At 37.1% G+C, this 13,072-nt stretch overlaps 1 protein-coding gene across 3 annotated transcripts in view; it reads left to right on the top strand.

Annotated features, from left to right (window-relative positions):
* The window catches only part of DPP8 (dipeptidyl peptidase 8), a 64,270-nt gene that overhangs the window by 31,067 nt on the left and 20,131 nt on the right, over positions 1 to 13,072 (top strand). For all 3 annotated transcript variants that reach the window (XR_013967123.1, XM_080808511.1, XM_080808512.1), the window contains exons 7-12: positions 871 to 999; positions 1,557 to 1,618; positions 4,201 to 4,301; positions 4,985 to 5,162; positions 5,988 to 6,147; positions 10,418 to 10,497. Coding sequence is in view for 2 of the 3 variants with exons in the window: in XM_080808511.1 (XP_080664637.1) it covers positions 871 to 999; positions 1,557 to 1,618; positions 4,201 to 4,301; positions 4,985 to 5,162; positions 5,988 to 6,147; positions 10,418 to 10,497 (710 nt within the window). In the remaining variant the exon portion in view is untranslated. The remainder of the gene's footprint in view (positions 1 to 870; positions 1,000 to 1,556; positions 1,619 to 4,200; positions 4,302 to 4,984; positions 5,163 to 5,987; positions 6,148 to 10,417; positions 10,498 to 13,072) is intronic.

Raw genomic sequence — 13,072 nt, 5'->3', positions numbered from 1 at the left:
GCTCCTATTTTGAACATTTCTCTGAGGGACCGTGAAAAATACTTACTTTTAAGCCATGTCTTAGATTTGGACATTCAGTTTTAAGATGTAAAATGTTTTGCCATAACTGTGTTTGTTAGAACAAGATTCTGACATGAATTAGAGAAACCATAAAAAGAAAGCTGGATTCTGTTTAACTAGCATTTATATTCAGGGTGTCTGGGTGGCGCAGTTGGATGGGTGTCCGAATCTTTGTTTCAGCTCAAGTCGTGGTGTCGGGGTCATGGAATCGAGCCCCACATCTGCTCTCACAGAGTCTCTTTGTGGCTCTCTCCCCCTCTCCTTTTGCCTCTCTCCCCTGCTCTTTCTCTTTCTCTCAAATAAATAAATTAATAAAATACTTTTTAAATAGCATTTATTTTGTTACAGGAAATATTATAAATATAATTAATTTATTTTTCAACAAGGAATGCATTTTAAGGTATGCATGGACTGAAGTCCTTGGTGTGTTTCCCCTGTTAAATATGTAAAGGTACAGGGGCATCTGGCTGACTCAGTCAGTAGGGCATGAGACTCTTGAACTCCAGGTCATGAGTTCAAGCCCCATGTTGGGTGTAAGAGCTTACTTAAATTAAAACAACCACCACCACTCCCCCAAAATATATAATTATCTTCAGGTTTTACCTTTCTTTAATGAGCAAAAGTGATTTAGTAGTAACTCACCTTCATAGTGCAAAGACTAGTGAGACTTTTATATACAAAAGGCAGTGTTTTTTTAATACATAAATTATTTTTCACTATGGGAAGTATACTACTAGAGGGAGTGGTCAGTTATGATTACTCTCTGGAATAATTCTTCTAAATTTTCAATATTTAAATTCCTTTTAAAAGCTCCCAGTGGCAGCAAAATTCTAAGAATCCTATATGAAGAAAATGATGAATCTGAGGTGGAAATTATTCATGTTACATCCCCTATGTTGGAAACAAGGAGGGCAGATTCATTCCGTTATCCTAAAACAGGTACTATATTCCATTGACATTTATATTCACTCATTTTTACTTTCCAAACAAGATTCTCTCTGTAGTCATCCAAAGGTATGGCCAAATTAGTCATTTACAGCCTTCGTAAAGATAGATTATTTATTAAGTATCACTGAAGTAGATTTCTTAATCACAGGCTGATCTTATTTAATTCTTTTCAAAGGTTTGTAAGTGTACAAAGCTGGTTACTTCAAGAATGAAAAAAGAGGAGTTTTTGCTAGGAAACAAAGATTTTTAAGGGATTATGTTCTTAAAAAGTCAGTGATTTTTTTCCATTTTGCTGTTTACATGTCAATTACAAAATGATACAGAATTTCTCATATTTATTTCGTATTGACTCTTGATGTTTTCAAGTATATATATATTTTTGATACCTATGTTGAGAATTATGAATTTGAATTGAAGTTCTGAAAATACACAGTAAGGCCCTGACTCTACAATATTCCTGACTTAACTAAAGTATAAAGGGGATTGATCTGGCAAAATTAGTTTAAATAATTTTGATTATGGATTATTATTCATGTCTCTTTCTAAAGGCACAGCAAATCCAAAAGTCACCTTTAAGATGTCAGAAATAATGATTGATGCTGAAGGAAGGGTAAGTATAAAGTTGACTTTTTGTGTCAGGCTAGTAGATATCTTAGATACACTTTTTAATTTTTTAAACTCATTTTAACTTGCTGAGATATCTGTGGATCATGCTTTGGAAACTTTTTGCTGGTTCCCAAGATAGGAATATAGGGATATGCATATTTACCACTCCTTTCCAAAAGTTTGTCCTCTCTTCCATTGTTAATTTTCCAGATCAATATTTAAAAGACGGCATTCATTGACTAGTGACTCACCTTCTGTGTTGGATGTCCCACATTTCCCTTGTATTGCTGCTTTACATTTGGATAGTCAAATGCTTATAAGCTGAATGCACACAAGATTAATTAAAAAACAGTCTGGATGGCTCAGTTGGTTAAGTTTCTGACTTTTTTTATTTTAATTTTTTTTTAAGATTTTATTTATTTGTTTGACAGAGAGACAGTGAGAGAGGGAACACAGGTGCGGGGGGTGTGGGAGAGAGAGAAGCAGGCTCTTCGCCGTGCAGGGAGCCTGATGCGGGCCTTGATCCCAGGGTCCTGGGATCTGAGCCAAAGGACCTGAGCCAAAGGCAGAAACAACAACTGAGCCCCCCAGGCACCCTTAAGCGTCTAACTCTTGGTCCCAGATCAGGTCTTGATCTCAGGGTGGTGCGTCAAGTCCCACACTAGCTCCATGCTAGGTGTGGAACCTACTTAAAAAACAAAACAAAACAAAAACCCGGTCTTCTCTGCTAGACTTTAACAGCTTTATTGAGAGATAAGTCACATATAATACAGTTCACTCGTTTAAAGTTTTGAATGGCTTTTAGTATATTCACAGAATTGTACAGCCATCACCACAGTCAATTTTAGAACATTTTCATCATTTCATTTCATCATTTCATCATTCAGCATTTCAGAAGAAATGCCATATCCTTTTTTTTTTTTAAAGGTTTTTTTTTTTTTTTTTTTTTTTTATTTGACAGACAGAGATCACAAGTAGGCAAGAGAGGCAGGCAGGGAGAGAGAGGAGGAAGCAGGCTCTCCGCGGAGCAGAGAGCCCGATGCGGGGCTTGATCCCAGGACCCCGGGATCATGACCCGAGCCAAAAGCAGAGGCCTCAACCCACTGAGCCACCCAGGCGCCCCAGAAATGCCATATCCTTTAATCATCATCTTCCAACCTTCCTATGTCCCTTGGCACTGGGCAACCATTGATCTACTTTCTGTCTGTAGATTTTTCTATTCTGGACACTTCATATAAATGGAATCTTACGTATCTAGTCTGGTTTCTTTCACTTAGCATCATGTCTTCAATCTCCATCTATGTTGCACCATGTATCAGCACTATCTTGCTTTCTTTTTAAGTTTGTGTTAATTTATTTAAGTAATCCCTGCACCCAACATGGGGCCCGAGATCAAGGGTCATGTGCTCTTCCGACTGAGCCAGCCAAGTGCCCCAGCACTTTCTTGCTTTTTATCACCCAGTAATATTCCACTGTTTGGCTACACTACATTTTATTTACCCACTTACCAATTACAATTAGGGTGTTCTGCCTTTTGGCTGTTGTGAATAATGCAACCATGAATCTGTGTGTGTGTTTTCACTTCTCTTGATAGATACTGAGAAGTGGAATTTTTCAGTCATGATAGCTGTATGTTTATTTAACCTTTTGAGGAACTGCCAGACTGTTTACCCAAAGTGGTTATACTATTTTACATTCCCATTGTGTGAGGTTTCCAATCTCCGCATCCTCATCAACACTTCTGTTGTTTGTCTTTTTTTTTTTTTTTAAACTTTTTTTTTTTTTAATTTATTTATTTGTTAGAGAGAGAGCGCGAGGGAGCACAGACAGACAGAGTGGCAGGCAGAGGCAGAGGGAGAAGCAGGCTCCCCGCCGAGCAAGGAGCCCAATGTGGGACTCGATCCCAGGACGCTGAGATCATGACCTGAGCCGAAGGCAGCTGCTTAACCAACTGAGCCACCCAGGCGTCCCTGTTGTTTGTCTTATTTATTATAGCCATCCTAGTAAGCTTGAAGTTGTATCTCATTGTGATTTTGACTTAAATTTTCCTGATGGCTAGTGACATTGAGCATCTTTTCATGTGCTTATTGGCCATTTGTATATCTTCCTTGGAGAACTATCTATTCAGATCCTTTGCCCTTTTTTTTTTTAACTTACTTTTTGTGTTGGCTAGATTTTTAAAGGGAAAAGTTGCCATTTCACTAATATATTACACAAATCATATTTAGGCTAAAATGTTGGGAACTAGGGATTATTATTTTTCTTTGATACTAGAGTCTAAATAAAGTGATTAAAACTTGTTTTTACCAGTTATTAGCAAGGGCTCTGTTAGTATATATAAACTCATGGGAAAAGACTTTTAGACTGTACTAATTCTTGTGCTTAGAACTTTTTTAGACATGAAGAGCACACCAATGTAGGTAACCCACAACTTACTGTTGGTTTTGCTATATCTCTCATGCCTTTTTACATACCTAAGTCTGAAAAAATGTCATGCTATTAAAGATAATGATTAAGGTAGACTAGTAAGCTAGTTACTGATGTAAGTCTTCTGTAACTCGATTCCCTTTTTTTCTTTTTTAATAGATTATCGATGTCATAGATAAGGAACTAATTCAACCTTTTGAGATTCTGTTTGAAGGAGTTGAATATATTGCCAGAGCTGGATGGACTCCAGAGGGAAAATAGTGCGTATGTTAAATTGTCACTCTTTTACAAGTAATTTAGAATCCAGAACTTTAGAAATGTTTGTTACTAGGCTTGTCCTTCAGTTGAAGATGCCTTCACATGTAAATTTGCAGAGTAGTTCTTTCTGCACAGAGAATTTCTCCTGAGCTAAGTGAGCTTGCAGATTTATAATCTTGTAAGCATAGGAGCATTGCGTTTTCATTCTCTTACATAGCCAGTCATGGTTTCAGTACTTTCTGTGGTTAAATTGTATGACCTTAGGGCTCACATGTAAGGACGTCTGTATTTTGTTATTATGTAATTTAAGCAAAATTCTTGTAGATTTTATGTGGAGGTGATTATATATAGTTCCTAAGGTAGACAACAGGAGTTTCACAAGACTGCCAGTTGTTGACACTAAGGGGAGAAAACAATGTTATAGGTCATATGTGGTTTTAGGGAGTTTAAAGACAACTTTTAAAAAAACTCTACTCAAGCCTAGCTGTAAAAAATAAGTATAGAAAAAGCTAATACTTTTAATTAGCCATTTGTAAGTGATAATTTAACATCTACTAAAGCAGTTCTTTAATTGTGATTACAGAAATAACGGATGGGTACTAGAGGAAAGAGTAGGGGAATATTCATTTTCTGAGAGATGGCTTTATTTTTGGTGCTTTTTTGTTTGTTTGTTTTGTTTAAATAGTGCTTGGTCCATTCTACTAGATCGCTCCCAAACTCGCCTACAGATAGTGTTGATCTCACCTGAATTATTTATCCCAGTAGAAGATGATGCCATGGAAAGACAGAGACTCATCGAGTCGGTGCCTGACTCTGTGACGCCACTAATTATCTATGAAGAAACCACAGACATCTGGATAAATGTATGTATGCTTTCCTATACTTGGTTATATATTTTCTCAGAATGCTAAAGCAAGTGAAGTTTTATAGCAAACTATCAAAATGAATCTTTTAAATTCAGAGTAACCATGAATGTTATTTGCTTAGTTTGAACATTGTAAATCAAAATATTTGTAGATAGAAAGATGTCACTGAAATGACATCTCCCGGCTACAAATTTTCTCTTGTTCCTGGACACATCAGGTATTGAAAAACAGCCTCATCAGTGCCTCTGAGGAGGACCTGAGTGGAAATCTAGAAGAGATTTTCTCTTTTAAGTTGGCAAACTCTACCAAAATTTACCAGTTGGGAGTGAGTTTATTATTTTCCAAGTTAGTGGAAAAAACTTAAACAAGATACAAAATAAATGAAGCCAGATCACTTCTTGGCTGAGTACAGGCTTTATATGATTCACCCTTCAACTTTTACAGTATTTCTCTTTGGAAAAGAAAAGTCATTAAATTTTGGATAAGAATAAGATTCTGTAGTAAGATTTATATCATTAAACCTCATGCCATATTTCAAAGGATTATAGAGATAATGAGTAAGAAAAAGCTTTTGGTCGTATTTTTCTTTTTTCACCATTTGGGAACGTTTATTTCTCAGTGATGAAGTCTGTGACTAAAGTGAGATAAATCTGAAAGGACAAGACAGAATCTATACTGTAAATATACAGTACCCCTAGCACTGACAGTTACTTATGTTTCAGAATGTATTTATCAATTAATTCTTCTTTCTCTAGCTTAATTGAATTGTTTATGTAGTATTTTCATTAATGTGTGTAGTAAATTAAGCTATTCATTTTACAGATCCATGACATCTTTCATGTTTTTCCCCAAAGTCATGAAGATGAAATTGAATTTATTTTTGCCTCTGAATGCAAAACAGGTTTCCGTCATTTATACAAAATCACATCCATTTTAAAGGAGAGCAAATACAAACGATCCAGTGGTGGGCTGCCTGCCCCAAGTAAGAAATCCTTTTTTATTTAGAAAATATATCTGTATGTTGGGGGCAGAAAGTGGGAGGGGCAGGATAATATAATGCCTCTTTTGTATACTTTATATACTTTATAAGCATCAGTACTTGCTTCATTAAACTTAATATGCAAGTGAAGCTAAAATATAAATGCATATGTGAAATTACAGGACAGTGTTCTTGATGGCTATTTAAGAAACTATTGAGTAATCTCTGGGAATGGAATTACTTATTTTTGCTTTCTACTTTTGCCTTGACTGTAATTTTTAATTTGCTTAAAGTGAGCCGAAGTCATATTTAGACTGAAAAGGCTGTTTTTAAAATGTTATGTGGTTATTAGGTATTTTTACCTCCTAGTTTTGTTTTTGGTTTTTACATACTGTGGGTTTTTTTAAGATTACTTATTAATGAGAGATTAATGAGAGATTACTTATTAATGTGAGAGAGAGAGAGAGAGCAGCATTGTGAGGCAGAGAGCACGAGTCAGGGAGAGGAGCAGAGGAAGAGGGAGAAGCAGCCTCCCCTCCGCTAAGCAGGGAGCCCAACATGGGGCTCCATCCCAGGACACTGAGATCATGACCTGAACAGAAATCAAAAGTCAGCTGCTTAACTGACTGAGCCACCCAGGCGCCCCTCCTTTTTTTTTTTTTTTTTTTTTAATACTGTCTGCATCTACACTGAAGCTAATACGGTTATAGCTCTTCAGATTGATATAATTATGTTGTCCAATTATGTTGTTGACCATTAAATATGATGTCAGCTGGAGTTAATTTCTCTTTAAAAAGTGATGGTTGTCCTTCTGGGAAATGTAATACAGAATGGATATGTAAGCCTAGAAAAAGTGAAATGGTATATCTAATAGTTCTCCTGTTTTTGTTTTTTTAATTGAGTTACAGTTTTCTACTTTAATAATAGTTTGTTTTGGAATGGTAGGCACTTTATGATAATGTTATATGCTTAACTGCCATTTGTAACTTAACAGACTCAACATAGGCATTTTTTTAAATTGTGGCAAAATATACATAAAATCTACCATTTTTACTATTTGAGTGTACTGTTCAGTGGCATTAAGTATGTTCATATTGTTATGCAACCATAACTACCATCCACCTGCAGAACTTTATTCATCTCCCAGAACTGAAACTGTTCAATAAATAATACCCTGTTTAGCTTATTACTCCCTCCCCTCAACCACTGGCAACTACTTCTGTCTCTATGATTTTGACTACTCTAGATACTTCATATAAGTGAGATTATACAGTATTTGCCCTTTTATGTGTAACTTCACTTTGCATAATGTCCTCAAGTTTTATCCATGTCATAGCGCATGTGAAAATGTCCTTCCTTTTTAAGGCTGAATAAATTCAACTCTGTGTAGAGACCACATTGTGTCTTCCATTCATCTCTCTGCAGACACTTGGGTTCCTTCCACATTTTGGCTATTGTGACTAATGCTGCTATGAGCATGGGTGCACAGATACCTGTTTTGAGACCCTGCTTTCAGTTCTTTGGGCTGTATACCCAGAAGTGAAATGACTAGATCAAGTGGCAGTTCTATTTTTAATATTTTGAGGAACCACCATAATCTTTTCTGTGGCAGCTGCACCATTTTACATTCCCATTAGCAGTGCACAAGGGCTCCAGTTCATCAGCATCCTTGCCAACACCTGTTATTTTTCTGTGTGGTATGTTTGTTTGTGTGTTTGTTTGGATATAGCCATCCTAGTGAAGTGGTATGAAGTGATATGAAGTGGTATGTCATTGTGCCTTTGATTTGCATTTCCCTAATGACTAGTAACATTGTGCATCTTTTCATGTGTCATTATCCATTTCTGTATCTTCTTTGGAGAAATGTCTGAATCCTTCGCCAACTTTGCAAACTTTGCAAAAACTTTGCATGTTTTTCTCAACAAGGCCTTTTAAATATCATTCTTATTTGGGAAACATGAGCTACATCTTAGGACTAACAAAGTAAATACTGCCTATGACTCTGTTCCTTTTCTCAGCCTAATTTTTTTAAGGCAGACTGGATCTTGTATATCCAAGGTAAAGAATTTCTTCCTTGAGAGCCTTAGTTTAACTTGACCCTTAGTGTGACATTGCCCCTACCAGCTCCTCTATTGTTGATAAATTAAATTCACTTAAGAAATTCCAGAAATTTTAGTGCATGAGCAGCAGGGAAGGGGGAGAAACAGACTCCCCACTGAGCAGGGAACCCAATGCAGGACTCGCTCCCAGGACCCTGGGATCGTGACCTGAGCCGAAGGGAGACGCTTAACCAACTGAGCCACCCAGGCACCCTCCAGAAATTTTAGTGATGAAAACGGATCAAAGAGCTGTGAATAGGGGGCGCCTGGGTGGCTCAGTGGGTTAAAGCCTCTGCTTTCGGCTCAGGTCATGATCACAGGGTCCTGAGATCGAGCCCCACGTCGGGCTCTCTGCTCAGCAGGGAGCCTGCTTCCCCTCCTGTCTCTCTGCCTGCCTCTCTGCCTACTTGTGATCTCTGTCTGTCAAATAAATAAATAAAATCTTTAAAAAAAAAAAAAAAAAAAAAAGAGCTGTGAATAGTAATTAGTTAACTAAAACAGTATTTGGGAAACAGTAATAAAATGTTGGTTACTTAAAATTTTATAATTTAAAATTTGAAGAATGTAGGACGTTAACATTCATCTCTAAAGCCTGGCCTCTTTGTTCCCTCTCAGTGTCTCTTTCTGGACCCCTCAGTTTATGTACCTCTTCTTTCCCTTCCACTCCTTTCTTCTTAGACTTTCTTGCTCTAAATCTTCCTTTTTCCTTGATACCACTTCATCTTCCTCTTCCCTCTTCTTCCTCAAGTGGCTATAATGTGAAACAATTAGTACTTGTTTCATATATATATAAAATAATACTTATATATATTTCCTGGACATAAAATTTAAAGTACTAAGTTGAATTTTTGTGTCTTAAGAGAAAATAAATCAACTTCTTTAACCTTACGGGGACCCTAGTTAAAACTCCCATACCATCTCACCATCTCACCATCTCAGCCTGTCCCTGTCTATCTCTTCTCACAATGCTACTAGGCAAAGAGAAGTGGTTTCCATTTTTTAACATCCTGCTTCGGCCACCAGCCACCAAGAGAGTTGTCTTTACCAGACAGAATCTCTTAAAGACAAATGGGGCATGTTGGCATTTACCATGGTAATACCCAGTTTATTTTTGGCAGATGAAGAACAATTGTATAAAAATTTTTCTCTTGTGGCTTTTTAAGTAGTTTGTTGCATTTCTAGAGAAAATGCCTTGTCAACCCATTAGACTTCTAGGTCTAGGAATACAGTTGCTTTTGAGTTCTTTTCTGGCTTTGCCATCAGAATCTATTTTGCTGGGGCACCTGGGTGGCTTATTGGGTTGGGAGCTCTGACTTTGGCTCAGGTCATGATCCCAGGGTCCTGGGATCGAGCCCCACATTGGGCTCTCTGCTCGGCGGTGAGCCTGCTTCCCCGCTCTTTCTGTCTGCATCTCTGCCTGCTTGTGATCTCTGTTAAATAAATAAATAAATTCTTTTTTTTAAAAAAGAAGCTATTTTGTGGTTTTTACTTGATTTACATGGATCTTCTACCATTATTCCATTGTATTGTGAAGACTTATAACTTGGAATTTTTTTAACTATAGACTTTTTTATAATTAAGGTGAAATTCACATAACACTAAATTAACTACTTTAGAATAAACATTTAAACAAACTTTTTTTTTAGAGATTTATTTATTTATGGTTGGGGAGGGACCAAGGAAGAGAGGGAGAGAGAGAATCTTAAGCCGACTCCCCACTGAGTGTGGAGCCTGTCTTGGGGCTCAGTCTCAGAGCCATGAGATCATGACCCGAGCTGAAATCAAGAGTCTGATGCTTAGCCGACTGAGCCACTCAGGCATCCCTTGAACAAACATTTTTAAATGAATAGTGGCAGGGCACCTGCCTGGGTTAGGTGGTGGAGCATATGACTCTTGATGTCAGTGTCTTGAGTTCGAGCCTCATGTTGGGCGTAGAGATTACTTTTTTATAAAAATTAAAACATTAAGAAAAATAAGATGAACAGTGGCATTTAGTACATTCCTACTGTTGTGCGGTCACCACCTATGTCTAGTTTCAAAACATTTTCATCATCCCAGATATAACTTGAATTGTTTAATGTACTTTTGGAGAAAAGAGTTCTAGAGTAATGTTCTTGTTTCATTTGCTTATAGTCTGATACAGAGTGCTGAATGATAACTGTGTTTATCTTTAGGTGATTTCAAGTGTCCTGTCAAAGAGGAAATAGCAATTACCAGTGGTGAATGGGAAGTTCTTGGCCGGCATGGATCTAACGTATGCTCTTTTATTTTCCTGATATGTTTGGTCAACATTTGCTGTGTTTATGCAGTACAAAAAAGCTGTAGTACAACTTCATATGACCCCAGTGTTTTGACAATATTAAGTTAGGGCCTAGAAGAACTCAAGGTTTAGAAAGGAAGAATCTTAGTTGAAATTATAAATCACCCATTTTATAGCCCCGGTATTAGATGTGTTCTGGTTCCTTAGGTTCACCATTTTCACATATAGTGTTGCTACTTAATAAGGAAAGGGCTGGTCCATATTTTCTGAGTCTGCCAAAGTTGTGAGTTGAGATATTGTTTGAAAATTATTTTTATATATCTTTTGGATGGCTCATGTCATTTCTGCTTTAGAAATTGCATTTACTACTTCTGAGCTAGTGCTTCTCTTTCACTTACCTGTTTATCTTATCTCACAAATTTAACGTTTTATTCAGCACCTTCAAAGAGTGGTGGACATATATACAGAGTGCAGTTTGATATGGAAAAGGAGGAAAACCCACCCTCTTTCCTCTTAGCATGCAGCTTTCTGTAGCAATTCAATGAATTCTAATTTTTTTTTCTTTTGCCTTTTATAGTAGCTTGTGTTTTGTTTGTACTTTCTGTTAGGTGGTCAGTTTCCTGAGAACTCTAAGAACTCCACCCTTTATGTGTGTGATACATTCAGTTAAGTTGATGTATATGCTACCAGGATTTAGGGAAGGCCTTTGATTTCCTCAAACTGGCTTGGAGATTTATTAAAGGATTATGTGTACTGGCTGCTATAGAAGTCACTTAGTCCCCAAGGTGGTAAAGGAGAAAAAGTGAAGATCTGGGTCTCAGGTTTGGTTTTGTTGGTAAAAACTTTAGAATATCATAAGTAACCATTAAAGTCTAATTTCCACTGAGAGTCTCACATGGCCTTCTGGTTACATATACAAATATATCTTTTCTGTCTAAGGACTTTAGATGTTATTATTTGAGAACAATCTTACTGTGGATAATAAAAAATTATACTATTGTAAAGTTTCTGCTGTGTAATGGTTGGATAATACTGAGGGAACCCACAGAATTGTATTTACATAGATCAGAATCTTATTTAATTTTCTTCTTTTTTTTTTCGGTCATGCTTACTTATGTAATGTGTTTGTGTCTCTCTTTCTTACTCTTCCATATCCCCTCTATCCTAGCCTTTTTTAATTTAATTTAATTTTATTTATTTATTTGACAGAGATCACAAGTAGGCAGAGAGGCAGGCAGAGCGAGAGAGGAGAAAGCGGGCTCCCTGCTAAGCAGAGAGCCCGATGCAGGGCTCTATCCCAGGACCCTGGGATCATGACCAGAGCCAGAGGCAGAGGCTTTAACCCACTAAGCCACCCAGGTGCCCCTGGCCTTATTTTTTTTTAAGTTACATTTTCCTCTGCTTTTGCCAGTGACCTTATTCCCACCCAAAGATTTTGAATGGCAATAATTGGGTAAAGCTTTGAGCCTTTTAAGCCCATGTCCTCCTCAGTGTTGGGGAGTGGTTCTCAAAGTATGGTCCTTGGACCAGCTGCACAGCCTAAGCATCGCCTGGGAACATTTTAGAAACGTAAATTCTTGGGTCCACTCCAGACCCTCTGAATCAGAAATTCTGGTGGCAGAACCCAGCAGTCTGTTTAACAAACCTCTCAAGGTGATTCTGATACTTCTGTTTAATAAAAGTAGTCACACGAAGCAAAGAAAGAACCTTTAAATCAGGGGTGAGAAATTAACCAGTAATTTCTCCAGTTTTGAAAGGTCAGCTGCTAGGTCAAGAGCAGAACCTGTCCTAACCATTTGCTCAGATTAACACATACCTGTGAAACTTCATGAATGTTTGTTCTGGCATTTCCTCTCCCTTGTATCCTTTCTGTATATGTCACTACTTAATCTCAACTGTGTTTCTTTCTATACCTGTGTATGCTAAAATATAATTAGTAATGAAGAAACAGCTTCTTGGAGAAAATGTGGCATTTTAAAATACTTGCTTTTGGAAATGTATCTTTGTTTTCTTTAATGTGTAAAAAAATTTGAATTTCATTAAATACTGTTGGAGTAGGCTGGTAGAAGATTTTTTAAAGGGACAATAAAAGCTATTTATTTAGACTCCTATAATTTGTGAAGAATATTTAATGACTTCAGCTGTGAGTTTACTTACAGTTTTTTTGAGTTCTGAATGAAGACTTAAAAGATTTTTTTAAAGATTTTATTTATTTATTGGACACAGAGAGAGAGATCGCAAGTAGGCAGAGAGGGAGGCAGAGAGAGAGGGGGAAGCAGGCACCCCGCCGAGCAGAGAGCCTAATGCGGGGCTCAATCCCAGGACCCGAAATCATGACCTGAGCCGAAAGCAGAGGCTCAACCCACTGAGCCACCCAGGTGCCCCAAGACTTAAAAGATTTTTTTTTTAAGACTTAAAAGATTTTATCCATACTTATTTATAAACTATACCAGTATTAAAACTGTAATTGAGTTCAGTTACTTCCCAACCCAGTAGATAAAATACTTTTGCAAGTTTGTAAAAAAAAAAGAAAAACCAAAAAAGTAATGCCTAAGATAATACCGCACTG

The sequence above is a fragment of the Martes martes genome (genome assembly GCF_963455335.1).
Source record: "Martes martes genome assembly, chromosome: 7".
In the NCBI taxonomy this organism is placed as follows: domain Eukaryota; kingdom Metazoa; phylum Chordata; class Mammalia; order Carnivora; family Mustelidae; genus Martes; species Martes martes.
Note: the sequence above shows the minus strand (reverse complement) of the source record. Positions and strands in the feature narration are given on the sequence as shown.